Source organism: Mauremys mutica, chromosome 11, assembly GCF_020497125.1.
Source record: "Mauremys mutica isolate MM-2020 ecotype Southern chromosome 11, ASM2049712v1, whole genome shotgun sequence".
Taxonomy (NCBI): Eukaryota; Metazoa; Chordata; order Testudines; family Geoemydidae; genus Mauremys; species Mauremys mutica.
In genome coordinates, this window is record NC_059082.1 from 15,728,456 (window position 1) to 15,749,448 (window position 20,993).

The following is a 20,993-nucleotide window of genomic DNA, read 5'->3' on the forward strand; positions in this document are numbered from 1 at the left end:
CTGATTGCTGTCTTTTGTGGGATAACCCCAAATTAAGTGTTCTTGGTTTTTTTTAATATTTACAAGTTCTCTCCTGCTGTTAATCATGGGCCTATATAGTACTTCTGAGGTAACCTGTTTGTGGAGACTGATATAAATTCATATAGCTGTTTTGTCTAAACTTGCAGCATTTGTGACTTCTGTGTATGTAGTCACTGTTTCCAGCTTTGGGCTCTCTTTCCCGTTTCAAGCAAAGGAGTTTGCATCTCTTGAATGTCAAAGTAGTAACATTTTAGGCTGGTCCCCTTCACAGACCCTTGTTACTTTATTTTTTTCTTTCAATAGATGATGTGGTTGTCAATTATTAGGTTCTTGGCCTTCGGTAGACTTGGCAGTTGCCTCTTAGACCACTTAGTTTCTCCTTCTCTAGAAGACTGGGTTTTATGTAGCAACTTTACATACAGGTAGCTCCTTCCCATGATGTCTTACAACAAAAAGTGGAAAGAGCTACTACGCGTATAACTCCCATGTTTCTTAGATGAGAAAATCCAATAGACTGTTTAGGTCAAGAGAGATTACTTTGTTCTACAGTCGTCAAAGAAGTCCTGCGTACAGTTGCTCAGATGTCTTGAAGGCAGTGATATTGCTCAGGATAATGTGTACTTGTAGTGAAAATAGTGTAATATGCATATTACATGTACTGTAATGTAATATATACACTTATCATATAGTGTGTGTATATATATTATACATATATAAGACAGAAATCCTGTTTATAGATGAGAGATCCTTTTTGCTTCCTTCTCTCACTTTTTTTTTTAAACACCCCTTCACTTTTTGAAAATTCTGCACAAGTATATGTGACAGGTTCTCTCCCCCACCCCCTTTTCAGGGTGCTGCCTGGGACTGTGGTACCACTGAGCCCACCTGACCCACCAGCCTGGGCTCCCTTTACACTGTATTGCTGAGGCAAGCCAGCCACGCCCTCCCTCTAGCTTCAGGCTGCACTTAACCAGCACACATACTGGTAGGGACATACCCAGCTGCAGCTATACACACAGACGCTGAGATCAGCTCTGCATGGGAAGGCTCAGCTAAGGAACTGCTCAGTACTCAAGTGCACACCCCCCTCTGGAGTGGAAACCCAAAATTATAGCATCTTGCACTGCACAGAGAACTATACAGCATAAGCTCATGACATTCACTCCCTCCCTCAGTGTGGAGAGGGATATACACAGCTTTCTGCCCCAAGGTAGGATTTCTACACAAATTGGTTATAGACCAAACAAAAGCAAATTTATTAACTACAAAAGATAAATTTAAGTGATTATAAGGGATAGCAAACAGATCAAAGCAGGTTTCCTAGCAAATAAAACAAATACACAATCTAAGTTTAATATACTAAAGAAACTGTTTTTAAGTAACAAATTCTCACCCTAACTGTTGTTTTTAGGCAGATTGCAGAGATTCTTGAAGACGAGCTGCACTGGCTTGCAGCTTAAAACTCCAGATATTTCTTGCACAGACCAGACCCTCTCTAGCCTGGGCTCAGCCCTCCCCCCACAAGCTCAGTCTCTGTTTCTCAGGTGTTTCCAGCAGCCTTCTTTCTTGGCGGGGAGTTAATGAAGAATGAAGCACGATGATGTCACTCCCCTGCCTTAAATAGTTTTTGCATATGGTGGAATCCTTTGTCTCCTAGTGTGGTTTCCCCACCCAACCCCTCCCCCTCATTAATGGAAAAATACTAGTGTTTAATGATTTTCAGACCCTCAGGACTTACCAGATAGTAATACCTGTAGGTGCTATAAAGTGAAAACGATTTAATCATGCAGATTGTCAAACCTTGCTTCTGATGAGAGAGTACAGTATGAGTGAGCAGCACAAGTACTACCCTCAGCCACTGGGGTGGCTTAATGGGGAAGGATGTATCTGCAGTTTCTTTTCCTGTTTCATTAGCAATGGTAGAAGGTTACTATTAGCAGTTCCACAGTGGACCAGTCTAAGTGTGCTTATGGTGGTGGGGGAATAGTTTAGCTACTTAATTTATGTAAAGTCTGCATTTAATGATATTCTAGTCAGATTTCATCCCCAAGTGAAATTTGAAATGGAAGGCTCTAACAAAAGTACTGGCAATAGTCTTTGTTAACACAACAGGTACGTAGTTTAATGTAAGCTTTCTCTCCTTTATTCTCCGATCCAGTAGAGATACTGTAGTATACTGATCAACATGGTACAAATTGTATTTAGTTCTGTTATCTGTAGTTGAGGCACCAGTATATCATTCTTGTGGTCTGCTCCACCCTAGTGGTTGTGGGGGCCAAAATCTCTATAAAATATACAGGGAGCACTTGTGCAACTCAAATCTTGCTTTGGCACCTGAAGCTTGGAACTGGAAAACTGTTCATGATTTGTATGTGCTTAAGCAGAGTCAGCTGATCTGCACCTGCAGCCTCGCTACACTAAATCTTATAATAGTAATACAGTAATAGCTGCACATATGGTATACACTTACAAGTATACAAATAAGGAATAGGGGCGAGGAGACATACCTCTGTTCTGAGGAGGAATGCTGGGACAGTAAAAAGTGGAGTTTTTTGTTTGCTTTAAACCTCAGGTTTTTAATCTCCTTTTAGACTAATCCTACTAAATGCCTCTGTCACTGATCCCACTGATTGATGGGTGAAGCCTATGAACACTGACAGGTATGGAGTGTTTGAGACTGGTAGTAACTAAAAGCCCAAATGCACATACTTAATACTTTTAAAGTTATCTGGTATCATGATCCCCAATCTTTAGTTACATGAAGCATAAGCCCAATCTTTAGTTACATGAAGCATGAAATTTTAGTCTAGGGGTGGCCAAACTGTGGTTCATGAGCTGCATGTGGCTCTTTTACGGACATTGTGGCTCAAGAGCCTGCACTCTGTTGGGGGAGTGACTCCTCCCCCTCCAGGTCTGTGGGCGGCCAGTCCGCACCACTATGTCTCCGGGGATTGTCTGACATGGGGAATCAGCGGGGCGATGGGAGATGTGAGCTCGGGCCTGTGATCAGGGCTGAACAACAAACGGTTACGGAGCCCCAGCCCCTGGTCGGGGCAGGGCAGTAGAGAGTCTGAGGGGTCAGGCCTGCACTCAGGCTGAGCAGCAAACTGTGGGGCTTCCTAGCTCTGGTGGAGGGCCGACAAGTGCAGGCCTCTTGCCTAGGAGATGGGGAGACTGCTACCCACTCCACTGTGTCCCGGCCCAGGGCCCTAGCAGTGGCAGAGCAGTCCGCCACTGAGTCAGCGGGGATCCTGATAGCAACATGCTGACTCACTCACTGTCAGTGCAGCCAGATGGGTCGGCTACCCTTGGGCCACTTCCCAACTCCCCCGCAGGGTGTACTTGGCTCTGTAGAGGTCGTCCTGGTCATTGGAGAAGAGGGCCTCTGTCAGCACTTGCAGCTCCTCTGTAAATGGCTCTGATGGTCCTGGCCAGTCCTCAGCTCCCTCAGGGTCTGGCACAGCCTCCCATCTTGGGGGCTTACAGGAGACGTTTGGCTCCTTCAGCAGCTGTCTCTCAACTAAGTTCTCCTGCAGGCCTTTTGTACTTCTGGTCCCGCCCACTGACTTCCAGCGGGAGGGTTGAACATGACGTGGCTCCACCCACCAGGGTTCAATGAGGGGCTCCTCCCCCTCCAGGTCTATGGGCGGCCAATCCACCCCACTACAGAGCTGCATGTGGCTCTTTTACAGACATTGTGGCTCGCGGAGTCCTCCATCCCCCTCCCCCCATTCTCCACCTACCAGAGTTGGGGTGGGGAGAGCTTGGGACCTCTGCCTTGCAGCAGGGTGGTGGGGTGGGGCTTCTTCCCAGGGGGTCTCAGGGATTCAGCCCCATGGGGTGCACCTGCCAGGGCTTGGAGTTTCAGCAGGAGTGGGGCTGAAGCCCCAAGACCCGGCAGGTGCCTCCCGCAGTCCTGAAGCCCCAACTCCTAGCAGGTGCGCCCTGCTCTCAAACTTCTGAAGATTGTCATATGCGGCTCAGAGGGTCAGTAAATTTGGCCATCTCTGCTTTAGACTGTTGAGCTGGTTCTGAGTAAGACAATTAGTACCATTTTTAGATGTTTAGTTCTTTGCAGTGAAGAAACATTTTATTTAAAATTGATACAGTAGTCTAGGGGTGGCCAAACTGTGGTTCATGAGCTGCATGTGGCTCTTTTACGGACATTGTGGCTCAAGAGCCTGCACTCTGTTGATACCTCAGAGTTAGGAACATCTTGGGAATGGAGGTTGTTTGTAACTGAACAAAATGTTGTGGTTCTTCAAAAGTTTACAACTGAATGTTGACTTAATACAACTTTGAAACTTTACTATGCAGAAGAAAATGCGACTTTCCTTTTATTTTATTTTGTAGTAGTTTGTTTAACGTGGTACTGTACAGTATTTGCTTTTTTTGGTCTCTACTGCTGCCTGATTGTATATTTCCAGTTCCAAATGAGGTGTGTGGTTGACTGGTCAGTTCGTAACTCTGGTGTTCGTAACTCTGAGGTTGTACTGTATACAAAAAGTAAGGCAGCCTTCTCATGATAAAAATGTTGGAGACTTTATATATCTGAACTTGTAAGTTTTCCTCTGCTTCTTTAGTATCTACACAGAGTTTCAATGCATTCTAGAGCACTGGTAATACTCCTATAGTAAATAGCCACTTTTATATAGACAAACTGGTGAAAAAATCATTGACTTTGTTCTCTAGTTTCAAAGCACCTGCTATTAATGGTAAGATCATTAGTATATACTGACACTCCCTTGCTTGGAAAATGACTAGGATTGCTGAAACAGGCCTTCGATCTCATGTTTACTATATTGCCTTGCTCACTTCAAATCCACTCTGACATATCCTCCGTTCATCTTATTTATAGTTTGGCTGTGCCCCTGATGAGGAAAACTTAGGAACGTGGATTTATCTTTCATACAGCCAATATTTGCTGTACACTAAATGTCCATAGGTCTAAAGCTACTGTATCATTCTTACTTGAATTCAACTGTCAAGTCTTGACAAGCTTCCAGTGTGCAACAATATCACTTTTTGGGGTTGTGTATATTGTGTAAATTTTGAATGGACCATTGCAATGACTAGGCAAGTGGTGATCTGAGACTTCTGCTTATGCTAAATTTGTTGTTTTTTGTTACCACATCCTTCCATCCCCACCTATGTCTGTTTGTTTCATATTTGTGCCCTGTCACAAACCCAGATTTTTATTCTCCTGATTGCACAGAGTAACTCTGTTGCTTGCTTGTATAGTGCCTTGCACAAGGGGCATCTTGCTGAGTGGGGTCTCTAGGTGCTATATTAGAAGAAACAATAATGGTCTGTAAACTTCTTAAATATTAATTTAAAATATCTCTTTAGATTCGGATGGTCGGATTCACATTACTTATACTCATAATGAAAGGGCAGTTTCCCTGCACTGATATACTTATGAAAACTAAGCTGTAGAAGAAAGATGTTGTTTAGAAATTTCTACCATTAAAATTTGTGAGGCAGTATTTTAAGACCTTTGACCATGAGGGGAAAACATTTGAGCATTTGTCAGATGTTTAAGAAGCTGACGTTAAAAGATAAATTTGACTGACTCTGCTATAAGAGTATATTTCCTTTCTTCTCTAGCTGAACAAATTGTACAGTGAGAACATTTTATGGACCAAGCTTAGGCAGATGTCAGATTTGCTTAACAATTCTGTGGTATTTTGTACTTTACAGTCAGCTTGGTATTCTTTAAGGTAATCATAGAGATCATAGAATCATAGGGTTGGAAGGGACCTTAGGAGATCATCTAGTCCAACCCCCTGCTCAAAGCAGGACCAAACTCCAGACAGATTTTTACCCCAGTTCCCTAAATGGTCTCCTCAAGGATTGAACGCACAACCCTGGGTTTAGCAGGACAATGCTCAAACCACTGAGCTATCCCTCCCCCCAATGGCACATTGATATGATCTATTTGAAACTGACACTGTAGTATAGGTTAATGTTGAACTATATACTATGGTCAGCTTTGGAGGTTTGATTGAGTGTGAAGAAGACAAAGTGATTGTATTGAATTCATGTATTATGGTATAGATTCCAATAGCCTGATCTTAGAGTTGGGTCACTTGAGAACTGCTAAGGAAACTCGTCACAAAAGTTCATGATAGAGAAGGCCATCTGAGCTTTTTAGCTTGCAAGACAAATGTTCCTTGTTAATAAGGAGAGAAATAGAAATAAAAGACAGGGTAACTTGCAAAGCAACACTTACCAAATTGACTACCGCATATGATCTAAATTGTATGAAAGAATATTCCAAAAATGCAAAAATCTTGTTGGAGTTGAGGTATGGAGGAATGTATCTGTTCAAATGCTAGTCCTGACCAAAATGGTAACTTCTGAATATGAATTTATAATGTAACAGATTCCTAAATTCAGAGAAATATACTGACAATTTTTGTAGTTGCTGTTGATGATTAAATGTTGTGAAGTAAGCAGGAATATTTCCCTTCTTTAGTCTTCAGTTTATACTTTAAGAGTTTGAGTAGTGTCATGAGTACAAGCTCCAAAAAATGTGCTTTCAGGGTGTAGTCTAGGAATTAATATAGTCTCTCTGAAAGTGATAAATTACTGAATGCTCCACATGAAAGTAAAAAAAAAACCTGTATGCTTATGAAAATTTATACCCTGCTGCACATTAATTTAAAATGGCTCAGTCCTGTACAGTCTTTACCACCAAAGTCAATGGAAGATGCTCATTCTTCTGCAGTTTTATTTTTTAACCAGGGTCTTGAAATTTGGTGGTGGTTTTGTTTTTTAAAGACACTGATTTCCATGAAACAATTGTAGAGAATTTAACCCAAAGATCCTTTTTTCTAAAGCAGACTTTTGTACCTGGAATAGATGATGCCAAAGCAGTAGGAACCTTAGTATTTTAAAATGCAACAGGTGAAAATCATCTGAGTTCACTAGATCATTGGCTGTGTATGTGAATTTCAGGTTTACAGAAGAGGAAAATGGCTCAAGAAACTAACCATAGCCAAGTGCCTATGCTTTGTTCCACTGGATGCGGATTTTATGGAAACCCTCGTACAAATGGAATGTGTTCAATTTGCTATAAAGAACACCTTCAAAGGCAGAATAGTAGTAATGGTAGAATTAGCCCTCCTGGTAAGTAACACTAATAAGTATTAGATTAATATCTAACATGTTGATTCCCATTTGAGCAAACCTTGTGTGCTACATTAGAGTGAGATTCTATTCCTGACCCTGCCTCATCCTTTTGGAAGTGGGGGTTTGATTTTTTTTTTTTTCAGCAGCCGATAACACAAAAATGAGAAGGGGCAATCCACTGTACTGCTGCCAAAAAGTCTCTACTGTGTTACAGAATTTTTTTTAATCCACTTTAAAATGAAATAAACATACTGTGGATAATCTTTTTATAAGTGTAATTGTAGTTTATATTTTTGTGCCTTGCATTTATTTCTGGCAAGATATAATAAGCACTAGGTGTCCAATATCACTATAAAAATGCAAGAAATTCTCTTCAGAGAAGATTTATCAGGAATTACCGACTCTACAGAGAACAACCTGTCTGGGGCAGATGAAAAATATTTAGAACAAAATCTAAATATTAAATTCTGGAAATCATTGGTGCAATATTAAGATTGACGCTTCAAACACAACTCAGGAAGCATTGTTTTTAGAAAGGTTGCCATAGCAGTCTTTATCCTCACCTGGATTAGGACAACGCAAAGCTTGAGGTACACTTCATGTGGGCTTCCTGCACTTTGGCCCTGCTCCAGGTCAGCAGCAGAGGTCCTTCGTCCCCTGACCACTTGGAATGGGCAGCAGTTACAACTAGGGGCCTCTCCTTCCTCACCTTCAGCTGCCTAGAGGAGCTAGGAGACTCTTTCCCCTCTGAACCATTAGTATTGTGCCTCTCATTCCAAGCAGTGGTGAAAGCAGCAGCAGGGTCCCACTAGCCCCATGATATGGTGGTCTTTCATGGTGTAGCTAAACCCTGGCCTGTTCTTGTGGTGAATGTGGGGCCAGACTTTTTTCGTGACTAATGGCAGCTTCTCCTTCTGCTGGAAACTGTGTGCAGACTCTGGTAAACCTCACAGTATGGATTACATTGAGGTCACATTTTTAAGCTTTTTCACAACCACCAGGGCAAGAGATTAATTTAAATGGAAAGCTCTGGTTCTGATAGCCCATGACTCTAGGATCTGGGCCCCTAGGTGTGGACCTGTTCTAAGAGTATTTCAATGGAATCTTTGTATGTTACTGCAATTTTATGTTGCTGTATGTTCCCTCTTGTAGGAGTGTGTGTTGCTTGTTTCTGTGTGTGGCTTTTTGTGGGTTTTTTGTTTGTTTTGTTTTACAAAACCCAGGAGATCCTATAGTACTTGGCCTTAAAGAAGGTGGTTCTTCCATTTCAAAATTATTTCTATTGGCCAGACAGTGAAAATACATCCTACCTTGTGTGGCAAGAATTGTACCTCTTTCACTGGAGGTGTCGTGATTCACTACACTAAGTGATCCTGGAGGCAGTGTTTCTGGTAGTATGACTCAATGAGCTACTTGCCAGTTGGCTCAATAATAAGTTGGGTCAACACAGAGATTCCGTCCATAGTGTTCCCATGGCCTAAGTCTCTCTTTACAATTGAATAAACAAATGAAGAAATTTACGTTCTAGTACAGGCAGTCTGTTACAGACTTCTTTGGATATAGACACAGTACAATATCTTCACAGAGATACTTGTATAGTTTCTTGGCTTTAAGCCATGTCATCTTATGTACTTTTAACTACTTGTTGACTGGAAGTAGACCATGTAGAAAGCTACTAAATGTGTCATTTCATGTAGGCCCTAACATTCCATTCAGTTCAATGGCATGTTATTGCCTGATGCATTGCCAAAAGTGCAGTGGTGGATCCATAGTGAAATGGGTTAAGTAAAATGATAGCTGGATGAAACATGTCTGGGCATACAGGAGCAGTTGGATACTGGTCCCAAATATTCTAAAATATCTTCCGTGGTATTGGTCTCTTACAAAAATGTGAAGTTGAAATACCAGTTATTCATAGAAGCTTTTGAGTAATTTAAAACAGTCATGCTTTCCTTTGTTTAATGCTGCTTTTTTGAAATATGTGCAGTGTGGGCTTTCGGTGGACAAGGGTGGGAAGTGGGCAAATGTGACCAGACATAATTAATGTAAGTAATTACAATACAATATAAATCCATTAAAATGTAGGCTCTGATTCAGCAAGGAATTTCACTATATGTTAAAATAGCATGTTGAATTGTGACCAGATGCAGAAGAATCTTTGTTATGGATAAATTCTGTAACTTCAGAAGGCAGTGTAACCCATTTTACATTAGTGTCTTTCTTCCAGCAACTTCTGTCAGTAGTATAACCGAGTCTTTACCAGTACAGCACACAGAAGGCAGTGTCCCGGAAACTCAGTCAACATTAGACTCTACATCTACCCAGTCTACGCAGCCAAGGTAAATTATCTTGTCTATGCTTATTAGTCAACATTTTACATACAAACTGCTATAAACATGATTGTTTCAACTACGTCCTGAGGTTGAATAATTAGATATTAAAAATTGGGAATGAGAAATGAGCAATTTGATCTTGCATGCTTAAAAACGAGATTTCTGTACTAATTACTATTATATAAACAAGATCATCTTATAAATATATTTGAAAACAAATTTCTGGTGGTTTTCTTTTGTTTTTTTTTAATTCAAAGTCTCAGATGCCAAAATCTCTGCAGTGACACCTTTCTGGTCATAGAGAAATCCTATCTGCACTAGAAGAGCCTATGAAGCCTCATCACTCCACAACATGTTGATTTGGCTGTTGATTTTCTTAGAAATAGTAACTATTAATTATAAATACTTAAACTGGACAAGAAAGCTCTTCTAATTGCGTGTCAGTAAAGAGAACTGCAGTGTTGCATATTGAACTGTTTGCTTCATTTCATCTCATCATCTCTTCTAGAGCAGTGTTTCCCAAACTTGGAACGCTGCTTGTGTAGGGAAAGCCCATGGCGGACCATGCTGGTTTGTTTACCTGCCGCATCCGCAGGTTCAGCCAATCGCAGCTCCCACTGGCTGCGGTTCGCTGCTCCAGTCCAATGGGAGCTGCTGGAAGTGGCAGCCAGTACGTCCCTCGGCCCACGCCCAAGTTTGGGAAACACTGATCTAGAGGATAGGTTTTCAGAATAGGATATAGGAGACTTGAGTTCTGTTCCTAGCTCTGCTACTCAACTGCTGTCTCATTCACCTCTGTCTGACTTAGTAAAGGATATATGTCTTTTGCAAATCATTCCGAGATCTACAAATGAAAAGCAGTGTGTAAAAGCTGAGTATTTACTTATTTATTTTGGTCACTGCATTTCAGTGTTGAATGACATGAACTCAACAGCAGTTTAATTTTTTCAAGTGCATTGGGATCTTTTGGCATGAAAGATGCTAGACAAGCAGATTATATTAAAATTTAAAGTAAATTGACTTGCAATTTCGAACTTCATCAACCAAGCTTCTCCTTTTTAAAAATGTCTTAACATAGACTACAGTTAGGTAAGATTAGACTCCTTTGTTTATAGTTGTCTGAACACAACTAGTCCTAGTTTACAGCTTCTCAGTCAATATTTATGAAAGCTGTTAACTTGATATCCAAGTTTACAAGTATGAGTTATGAGTGCTAGCTGATCTTATGATCCTTTCACCCTTCTATTTCCAGCTTGGGTGGAAGGTTTGTACTTCACAGTAATACTGCCTTTCTACCCAGTCAAACTGCACAAAGTTCATGCCAGGTCTGGAAAAGTGTCAAAGTATTATAGGCCCAAGGGCAGAGGAAAACCCTCTGAAATGATGCAAGACACCTTTACCCTTCCTCCCCCAGATCCTGGCTAGTATCCAGAGCCAGCCTCTCTTTCCTTTCGTCAGTTCTCTGATAATATCTGGCTTGGTTGGCAGATTAGGTACTGGTCCAACAGGGCCCATGCCCAGGGTCCCCAACCAAATGAGGGGTCCTGGAAAAATGGGCACCCTAGTGCCCCAGGGTTGGAATGTGGTGGCTTGCCCCCCTCTGCCTGCTCGCCTGGTGCTCCTGCCAGGGAGTGGGGTTGTGGCGTGGGGACTTTCTCTGCTTCACCTGCTCTCCCGGCGCTCCTGCTGGGGAGCAGGGGAAGCTCCCGCGCCCAACCCTGCTCCCTGGTGGGAGGGGCAAGCCCTTGTGCCCTGACCCCATTCCCTGGCAGGAGTGCTGTGGGGGGAGGGACTGCAGGTGAAAAGGGTGGGGAGGGGCCCCCCGCTTGCTCTGGCCCAGGGCCCCTCAAAATTGTAATCCACCTCTGAGTTAGTGAATTCCTAAAAGGGAAGTGCACTGTCACCCTCAATCACTTATGCAAGTTTCAACTTCTGTTTTATTTAGAAAAGTATTAAATTTAAAATCTACCTCCTGCCCTGCACCCTAACAGCACCTGGGAGTTTTGATCTGTTCTAAGTAGTGCATCATCAGTGTGGCTGAAGGCTCAAGTCACAAAGTTGTATGGGCTTCCTTATGTAACAGGGGATGATAGAATGGAAGAGAAGAATGCAAGATGTTCTGTGGAAGTCCTAAGTATTTGAGTAGATTCCCCTATCTTCCTGGATTCAGGCTACAGCCTAATGACCACTTACAGTGACAAGCTGCAATTGTCTTACTCACGTTAAACACACCAGTATGTGAATCTGAGGTTTAGTAGTCACTACTGTTACTTCATCTAGTTGTCATTACTCTTAACTAGGCTTGTAAGTATTAGATTATCTGTAAATTTTGATAAACATTGGTTTCACTATACACACACAATCTGACAAAATATTTCTATCAGTAGTAATCAAAATTTACAGATAGGCAAAGTAAGAAAAACCTGCCTGAGAATTTATTAGGGTTTGGTTTAAGCGTATTTACTTTGTTTGTTTTGACTTGATGTTGACAATTTATGCTTTAAAGGTTATAAAGCTTTAACTAGTTGAATCTCAATTCCTAGTGTCATTAAATAATAATTTGTCTAATCTCCCCCATAATTTCTTGCAACTATGAAAATTCAAATGGGTAAAAATAAAAACCTTAAAAATAAACATCAGTATTATCAGTTAAAATAAGAAAATAAAAATTGAATTTGCCAAGCCTACTCCTAACTGAAGTGTGTGCTACGATGGAAGCTGAAAATATTTGGCTTTTCATCAGTTTTGTTTTGTTTGTTTAAACACTAACTAGTGCTGTAATCTGCCATTGAATTCCTTAACTTCTAAATTAAAAGATTTGGCACACCGCGTTGTTGTCCTATCATAATATCTGAGCAATCTTTGTGAAAATAAAGCCTGTACCTGGCTCTTACGAATTCTCAACTGTTTTCTTCCTAGTCCTGTGTCAAACCAGTCACTTTTAACAGAATCTGTAGCATCATCCCAAGCAGAAATTACAGCTGTGGACAAAACAGTACCTGAAACAGAAGATTTGCAAGGTTAGTGTCTGAATTTGCATAATTAAAGCATGTATGAAACATATATGCTGTTTTTACACCTTGACTAGTTTTATAATAAATTCTAATAATCTGCATTCTGAGCAATGTCATGACAATGTTGCTGAAAGACAATAAAACATGGTATGCATGTGCTTTTAATGGGGAACTTCAAATAAGGTTGATAAAAATGTTCACATTTCAGTTGACTTTGAATTCTAACTATATAAAATGCGGTTAAAATCAGTGTGCGCCTTAGTGCTGGGTTTTTAACTGGGGTTGGGGGAAATACGCATTTAGCTAACATTATGAATGGATTGATTATTTTTTACTAAAACATTATTAAAATCAGATGTTCACTATTGAGCGATGAAAACTTGGCGCTGTTACAAATATATATAATGGACAATGGTCTGTTTTTATCTGTCCAAACTAGATTGTGAACTTTTTGACATAGTTGGGATATTAGCTGTAAATGCTCTAGTAGTAGCATACATTGTTGTGGTGCTGATGCAGTGTGAGTAATTCTAGTGGTCTTCAATCCATTTTGAAACTGGTAATACACTGTAATACGTAATATTATCTTGTAGGTAAAAGACTGACTAATAGTACATATACATTAGATGTCCATCAATATGCATCTTATCAAAGATTAAATTATGTACACCAAACCTGCTGTAATTTTGCAGCAAGGGTTAAAATTCAGGTGCTAGAAGGAAAATGGAAAATACATGAGAAAATAACTGGCTTTTTCTGGGTAGGTGACTTTATTAATACTGCCCTAAAATCTTTATGGTTGGCACAAAGTGCATTTTTTCCACACGGTTTTCTGTTACTTACAGCAAGCTTGCACATTTAACATGATCATAAGTAAAGATATATAATAGTGTTTAAATTTTATGAGATGGGTAGGGGGAGAGAATGGAATTACCAATTCTGCGTCCCTAATTTTTCTCAGAAACTTGCAATACTTAGGCATTATCATCATCATGTGGTCCTCTACTTTCTTTTCACTGCTTCCTGGTCAGCACACTTCAGATATGGTGCAGATATCAATCTTCAGAGTTTTTACTGCTTGAGGAGGAGGATGGCTTTAGCTGTTTCAGGCAATGTTCAAATGTTCCGGACTAATTTGATATTTGCCACCACCGTGGAATGGCCCTTTCACACTATGCTGTTGATTATCTTCACCCCAGTGGCAGAGAAACTCTTGGCTGTTTCAGCTACAAGGACAGTGGAGTAAACTGTTGCAGGGCCACCTTCAGGGTCTTTATGTGATGTGAATGTATCAACCCCAAGGCATCGTGGCGAGGCCTTAAGGGTGGGATTTTTAAAACGAGCTTAGTGTTGTCTATTCTTGCTCCATTGATTTAAATTGCACCTGAGTGAGAGCAAGATTAGGGCAGTGCTGAGCACCTTTGGAAAAAAAATCTCACCCTAAATTTAGGATTACGTGGCTGGCTTTTCCACAGATACAAGACCTGCTATACCTCTAACTCATTGTTTCCCAAACTCAGGATGCCACGTGTGTAGGGAAAGCCCCTGACAGGCCGGGCCAGTTTGTTTACCTGCCGCGTCCGCAGGTCTGGCCGATCGCAGCTCCTAGTGGCCACGGTTCGCTGCTCCAGGCCAATGAGAGCTGCTGGAAGCAGCGCGGGCTGAGAGACGTACTGGCTGCCGCTTCCAGCAGCTCTCATTGGCCGAACCGCGGCCAGTGGGAGCTGCAATCGGCCGGACCTGCAGACGCGGCAGGTAAACAAACCAGCCCGACCCGCCAGGGGCTTTCCCTACACAAGCAGTGTCCCAAGTTTGAGAAACACTGCTCTAACTTAATTTACTTATTTACTAAACATTACTGAAGCTAAATTCTTATACCACACCCACCTCTGATGTCTGAACCCCACTCTTCAGATATACTCCAAAGTTTAAACTTTATCATTTTGAATACTGTTCTCCCTCTTTGAGATAGGATGGGTCACTTGGTCTTTCTGACTGACTGCTACCTATGCTAAATAGAAGAACATGGAAAATGTTCTTATATGTGGTTTCATGCTTTTTTAGTTTATGTAGTCACACCTTAGAAATATCTCTATTTTAAACTAAATTCTCACATCAAAATCCATCAGTACATAAATGAACATGTGTAAATGCATATCTCCATATTCCCATTTTACAGACAAACTGCCATGGCTTATAATTGGTAAAATATCTTACTCTTATTCATATGGAATCATAGAATCTCAGGGTTGGAAGGGACCTCAGGAGGTCATCTAGTCCAACCCCCTGCTCAAAGCAGGACCAAACCCAACTAAATCATCCCAGCCAGGGCTTTGTCAAGCCTGACCTTAAAAACCTCTAAGGAAGGAGATTCCACCACCTCCCTAGGTAACCCATTCCAGTTCTTCACCACCCTACTAGTAAAAAAGTTTTTCCTAATGTCCAACCTAAACCTCCCCCTCTGCAACTTGAGACCATTACTCCTTGTTCTGTCATCTTCTACCACTGAGAACAGTCTAGATCCATACTCTTTGGAACCCCCTTTCAGGTAGTTGAAAGGAGCTATCAAATCCCCCCTCATTCTTCTCTTCTGCAGGCTAAACAATCCCAGTTCCCTCAGCCTCTCCTCATAAGTCATGTGCTCCAGCCCCCTAATCATTTTTGTTGCCCTCCGCTGGACTCTCTCCAATTTATCCACATCCTTCTTGTAGTGTGGGGCCCAAAACTGGACACAGTACTCCAAATGAGGCCTCACCAGTGCTGAATAGAGGGGAATGATCACATCCCTTGATCTGCTGGAAATGCCCCTACTTATACAACCCAAAATGCCATTAGCCTTCTTGGCAACAAGGGCACACTGTTGACTCATATTCAGCTTTTCGTCCACCGTAACCCCTAGGTCCTTTTCTGCAGAACTGCTGCCCAGCCATTCGGTCCCTAGTCTGTAGCAGTGCATGGGATTCTTCCGTCCTAAGTGCAGGACTCTGCACTTGTCCTTGTTGAACCTCATCATATTTCTTTTGGCCCAATCCTCTAATTTGTCTAGGTCCCTCTGTATCCTATCCCTACCCTCCAGCGTATCAACCACTCCTCCCAGTTTAGTGTCATCTGCAAACTTGCTAAGGGTGCAGTCCACACCATCCTCCAGATCGTTAATGAAGATATTGAACAAAACCGGCCCCAGCACCAACCCTTGGGGCACTCCACTTGATACCGGCTGCCAACTAGACATGGAACCATTGATCACTACCCGTTGAGCCCGACCATCTAGCCAGTTTTCTATCCACCTTACTGTCCATTCATCCAGCCCATACTTCTTTAACTTGCTGGCAAGAATACTGTGGGAGACTGTATCAAAAGCTTTGCTAAAGTCCAGAAATAGCACATCCACTGCTTTCCCCTCATCCACAGAGCCGGTTATCTCATCATAGAAGGCAATTAGGTTAGTCAGGCATGACTTGCCCTTGGTGAATCCATGCTGACTGTTCCTGATCACTTTCCCCTCCTTTAAGTGGTTCAGAATTGATTCCTTGAGGACCTGTTCCATGATTTTTCCAGGGACTGACTGGCCTGTAGTTCCCTGGATCTTCCTTCTTCCCTTTTTTTAAAGATGGGTATCCCCCAAGTGAAGACTCCTCAATTTCACCTATGAAGATAAAACTTTAATATGAGATCTAAGATGCTGTGGACTGTATATTAGGAAAAAATATATTTCCATGGTCTGGTCTCCCTGCCACACAGCTGGGTTTTCCCTTCTCCTTACTGGTTCTCAGGCTGGCAAATAACTTTCCAAGATTCTCCAGTCCTATGGCTCTGGCATCCAGTGCATGCTCTGCTCTCTACTCACTTTGCTTCGTTTCAGCTTGTAGCACAGTCAAGCCATTCCATCTCTGCAGCATCTACCATCTTATTTTTACCTTCCACAGGTGAATGAAAAAGTAAGGGGTTCTTCCTCACCCGTTCTCTTCAGTGAGCTGTCCCTGCTCCATGAGGGTTTGCTGCAAGAGACCCCAACCATGGGGGTAACTTGCCAGAACTAGCAGAACCTCCACTTCTAGCTTATAACTGACTGATTCTGAGATGAGTATAGAGACCACTTACCTTTTGGTAAGGGAGCTCAGGTGGTTCCAGACTGGCTTTCCACTGTTTTCTTTGCAGTAGTCCTGGAGTGAATTGAGCGATCTCATCTGACAGTGTAGGGTTGGGTTTACCCATTTATTTCTCCTGAGAAGATCTGAGATGTACAATTCATTTCTTCCCTGGGGATGAATCTGTAATTGTCTTTCATCCTTTGTGCCTTCATTTTTAATAGGGCCAAGTCCTCAGATCTCTCTCATGACACTTTCCTACTAGCTCGTCTGAAGAGCGAGAATGTGTCCAGACTAGGAAGGAACCTGCCTGCTGAGCTTTCCTGCAGAGCCTTATCAATAGAACTGAGACTAGTTGTCAAATGTCTTTGTGGCTATGAATTGAAGATTCTGAGGGAAAATTGGTGAGGGGAATGGGATAGGAAAAGCTGGAGGCCATGCTAGTTAATTCATATATGCAAAAGAACATGGGTGGCTTGTGCCAATCCACATGCCAAATCTGCCCTCACAAAGCAATTTGAGCTCTACAAACTTTACAACAGATTCTTCAAGTGGGTGTCCCCTGAATGGACTGGGCGGTTGGGCAGATGCACTGTTTTCTAAGACAGACTAGCTCTTAAACTCTAATATCCTCAATATTGCAGATGGGAAAACACAAGGGTAGTCTAGAAAGACTCCTGACCTTGAGGCTGCTTATTTTACTTCTGCAGCAGATTCATATCTCCCATTCTGACATTGTCTGGTGTTGTGAGCTACAGTTCCTGCTCCCTACATTTCCCCAGCAGTAAAATATTAATGATATGGATCAGGTTGCTCTCCCTTTTCAGAGGGCCCTTTGCTGGGAACATCCCAGATTTCACTTTGGCCTCATGTCATCTCAGGATTTTCAGGCTTTGTGGTAGCCTTCATTTAACAAGGATTCTGTATCATTCCATTGACACAGTGCCCTAAAGGAAGTGCTTGGAGGCCAGTTTGGCGTTCTGTTTGTTCTGGAATATGGAGCTGGTAATCAGCCGATAAGAGGTTTCTCCTCCAGTCTCTAAGGCTTGCCCATCTGGATGCACTGCCAGACGACCCTGCCTCCTCCCCCAAAAGAGTGAAAAGTATATTGTTGGTTGGTTTTTGCACCAGAGGGCAGGCTCACATACATTAGAAGCCCTGATACAGTAACTCCTCGCTTAACGTTATAGTTTATGTTCTTGAAAAATGCGAGTTTAAGCGAAACAATGTTAAGCGAATCCAATTTCCCCATAAGAATTAATGTAAATAGGGGAGTTAGGTTCCAGGGACATTTTTTTTGCCAGACAAAAGACATTATATACATATACAGTATACATTTTAAACAATTTTAAACAAACAATTTAATACTGTACTCAGCAATGACGACTGTGAAGCTTGGTTGAAGTGCTGGAGTCAGAGGGTGAAAGAGGGAGGATCATCCTGCTGCTCCTCTTGCTGTTCTTTTCAAAGTGCTGGGGGGTGCTCAACCCCTGGTTCTGCCCTAGGCCTGCCCCCACTCCACCCCCTTTCCCCAAGGCCCCACCCCCACTTCCCCCCAAGTGCGCCATGTCCTCACTCCTCCCACCTCCCCTCAGCCTCCTGAATGCCATGAAACAGCTGATTGCTGTGGGTGGGAGGCGCGGGGAGGGAGGGAGAGGTTGCGTGCCGCGTCCTCATTCCTCCTCCCCCCCCCCGAGCCTCCTGAATGCCGCAAACCAGCTGATTGCTGCAGGCAAGCAACATAGGGAGGGGAGGGGGGGAATTGCTGATCTGTGGGGCTGCCGGCAGCCGGGAGGCGCTGGGGTAGGGGGGTGGACGGGAGCTGATGGGTGGGGGGGCTGCCAGCCCACCCTGGTTCCAAGCCCCCATGGTCAAACAACATTATAAGCAAATATTGCACAACTTTAAATGAATATGTTCTCTAATAGATCAGTGACGTTACAATGGGATGACGTTAAGTGAGGAGTTACTATCATGGGAATTTTCCTTTGCCTGGTGCTTGAGGAACTCTGGACGTTGTGGTCTCATGCCTCCATTTTACTGCCTGTTTCACTGTAAGGATCACCAGCATCTAGTAACTATAGGTCTAAACCATGAGGACCCAGACATGGAATTCCCTGTCACAAGCAAATTCATAACTGTTCTCCAGTGGTGGCAGTCAGCCCTCTCTCTCTCTTTTGAAGGGAGTTTCTATGCAGACCACTAACACTGTACTTTGCAAACACAAAGTTCAGTTTGTTCACTTCTAGTTTTTGCAGGTAACACTTAATTTTTTTGTTTAGACGCTTAGCAAATAAAATAATTTTTGCTTGGAGCTAGCTAGACTCTACACAAACATGTTTTCAAGCTACTGTAACAATTTTGTGTGAGATAAGATAATGTTAAAAAAAAAAAAAGGAATGAAATTCACATTCATGCTAGTAGTGTGAGGATCTATTAGTATCTCTTGGGGAATCCAAGATACTATAGATCGAACAGGTTTTTAAATTTAATATTATCACAGTGCAATTTACCAATTTTACTTACCCTAGCTTTCTAAAATTCCTGCTTCTAAGAAGCAATTCTTGCTTTGTGCATCAGAAAGTTGTACCTGTTCACCTTAAATTAAGAAAGTTTCATGTTTTGGTAGCTGCTTCAGTAGCTCCCATAAAAATAGCTTGTAATTTCTGGTTAAAGCAGTGTGGGGCATTAGTGCCAAATTGAAGCATTAATTTTTTATTGCATATAGCACTGCATCAGCTGAGAATTCAAAATGAAAATATTCTGCACAATATAATCAACATAAACCAAATATAAACATAACTCATTCAAATAAATCATTTGATGTTTACGAGTATGTTCCATACTGGTCATTTAATAAAGGTTAAAGTATGCACTAATGTTTTTTGTGGGACTCTAAATTGGTTACTATTAGATTTGTGTAACAGAACACACAAGGCTGCAATAATGGGTAGGTCTGCAGTTAAGGCAGTGTGCAGACATTGCATACCCAGCTAGCACAGGTATAAATAGCAGTGTAGACACCGAGGCACTGCTTAGGCCAGGGGTCTCCAAACTTTTTTGATCGCACACCCCATCAGAAAAAAATTTTGAGCATGCATCCCCTGCTCCCGCTCGGACTCCCGGCCGAACTGCTGGGGGGAGGGAGGGGTGGAAAGCCGCTCGGACTCCTGGCTGAACTGCCAGGGGTGGGAGTGGGGGAGTGGCGCTGCTCCGGTGGCGCTCCTCCTGCTGCGCACCCCGAAGGATCCTCTTGCGCACCCCCTGGGTGCACACACCCCACTTTGGAGACCACTGGCTTAGACAAGTAAAGAGATGCCAGAACCCTAGAATATATACCCTGGATGTCTCTCTACATGCCCAAGTAGGGTGACCAGATCACCCAGGTCAAATATCGGGACGCGGGGGGGGGGGGGCAGAGGGGGAAAAAATGGCGGCAGAGCAAAAAAAAAAAAAAATCCCCCACCCCCGATTCCTCCTCCCTCCGCAAGCGCTGGAGGGCGGCCCGGGAGACTCGGGAGCACGGGGCCGGGGTGAGTGTGAGTCCAGCCTGGCCCCGAGCAGGCAGGACTCAGGCGCGGTATCTGGAGGGAGAGTACGGAGTGGCCTGCGGGGCCAGGCAGCGGCTGTTCTCCCTACCTGGGCAGCAGGACTCGGGAGCAGCCGCTGCTGCAGCTCCCACTGCCGCGGGGGGAGGAAGCGGCCGCTGGCCAAGCTCGGCAGCTGCGGCTCTGGCGCCCACGACCCCCCCGAGCCCGGGCCTGCTGCGGGGACCCAGCGCGCACGCTGCGCATACCCAGCCCCTGGCCACTCGCATCTGGGCTGGCTGCACAGCTGGTGCAATCCTGCGGGCGGCCTCAGAGTGGGGGCAGCAGGCCCCAGGCCCCCGCATCCCGCTCGGGTCCTGCAGGGGAACGAACGGGACTGGGCTGCCGATGCCTCCGCACGGGATTGCACCAGCTGGGCAGCCAGCCCAGACGCGACTGGCCAGGGGCTGAGCGCAGTGTGCGCGCTGCCCCGCAGCAGGCCCGGGCTCGGGGGGTTCGGGCCCGGGCACCAAAGCCGCAGCCGCCGAGCGCCACGTGCTTGGCCACTTCCTCCCCCCGCAGCAGTGGGAGCTGCAGCAGCGGCTGCTCCCGAGTCCCCTGCCCAGGTGGGGGAGAACAGCCGCCACCTAGCCCCACGGGCCACCCCCCTACTCTCCCTCCAGGTACTGCGCCCGAGTCCTGCCTGCTCGGGGCCAGGCCAGACTCACACTCACCCCGGCCCCACACTCCCCTGAGTCTCCTGGGCATGGCATGCTTGGAAAGAGGCGGGGATTTGGGGAGGGAGACAATGGGGTAGTGAGGGGGCGGGGATGGGGGCGAGGATTTGGGGAAGGATCCAATGGGGGAAGGAGGGGG

At 43.8% G+C, this 20,993-nt stretch overlaps 1 protein-coding gene across 6 annotated transcripts in view; it reads left to right on the forward strand.

Annotated features, from left to right (window-relative positions):
- Positions 1 to 20,993, forward strand: part of ZFAND6 (zinc finger AN1-type containing 6) — a 65,609-nt gene that overhangs the window by 36,179 nt on the left and 8,437 nt on the right. For 5 of the 6 annotated variants that reach the window (XM_044980360.1, XM_044980365.1, XM_044980366.1 and 2 more), the window contains exons 2-4: positions 6,982 to 7,152; positions 9,383 to 9,494; positions 12,408 to 12,508. In XM_044980360.1, the coding sequence (XP_044836295.1) occupies positions 6,999 to 7,152; positions 9,383 to 9,494; positions 12,408 to 12,508 (367 nt within the window). In that variant the 5' untranslated portion in view covers positions 6,982 to 6,998. Of the gene's footprint in view, positions 1 to 2,612; positions 2,682 to 6,981; positions 7,153 to 9,382; positions 9,495 to 12,407; positions 12,509 to 20,993 lie in introns of all 6 variants that reach the window. The other variant, XM_044980364.1, reaches the window with a different exon arrangement.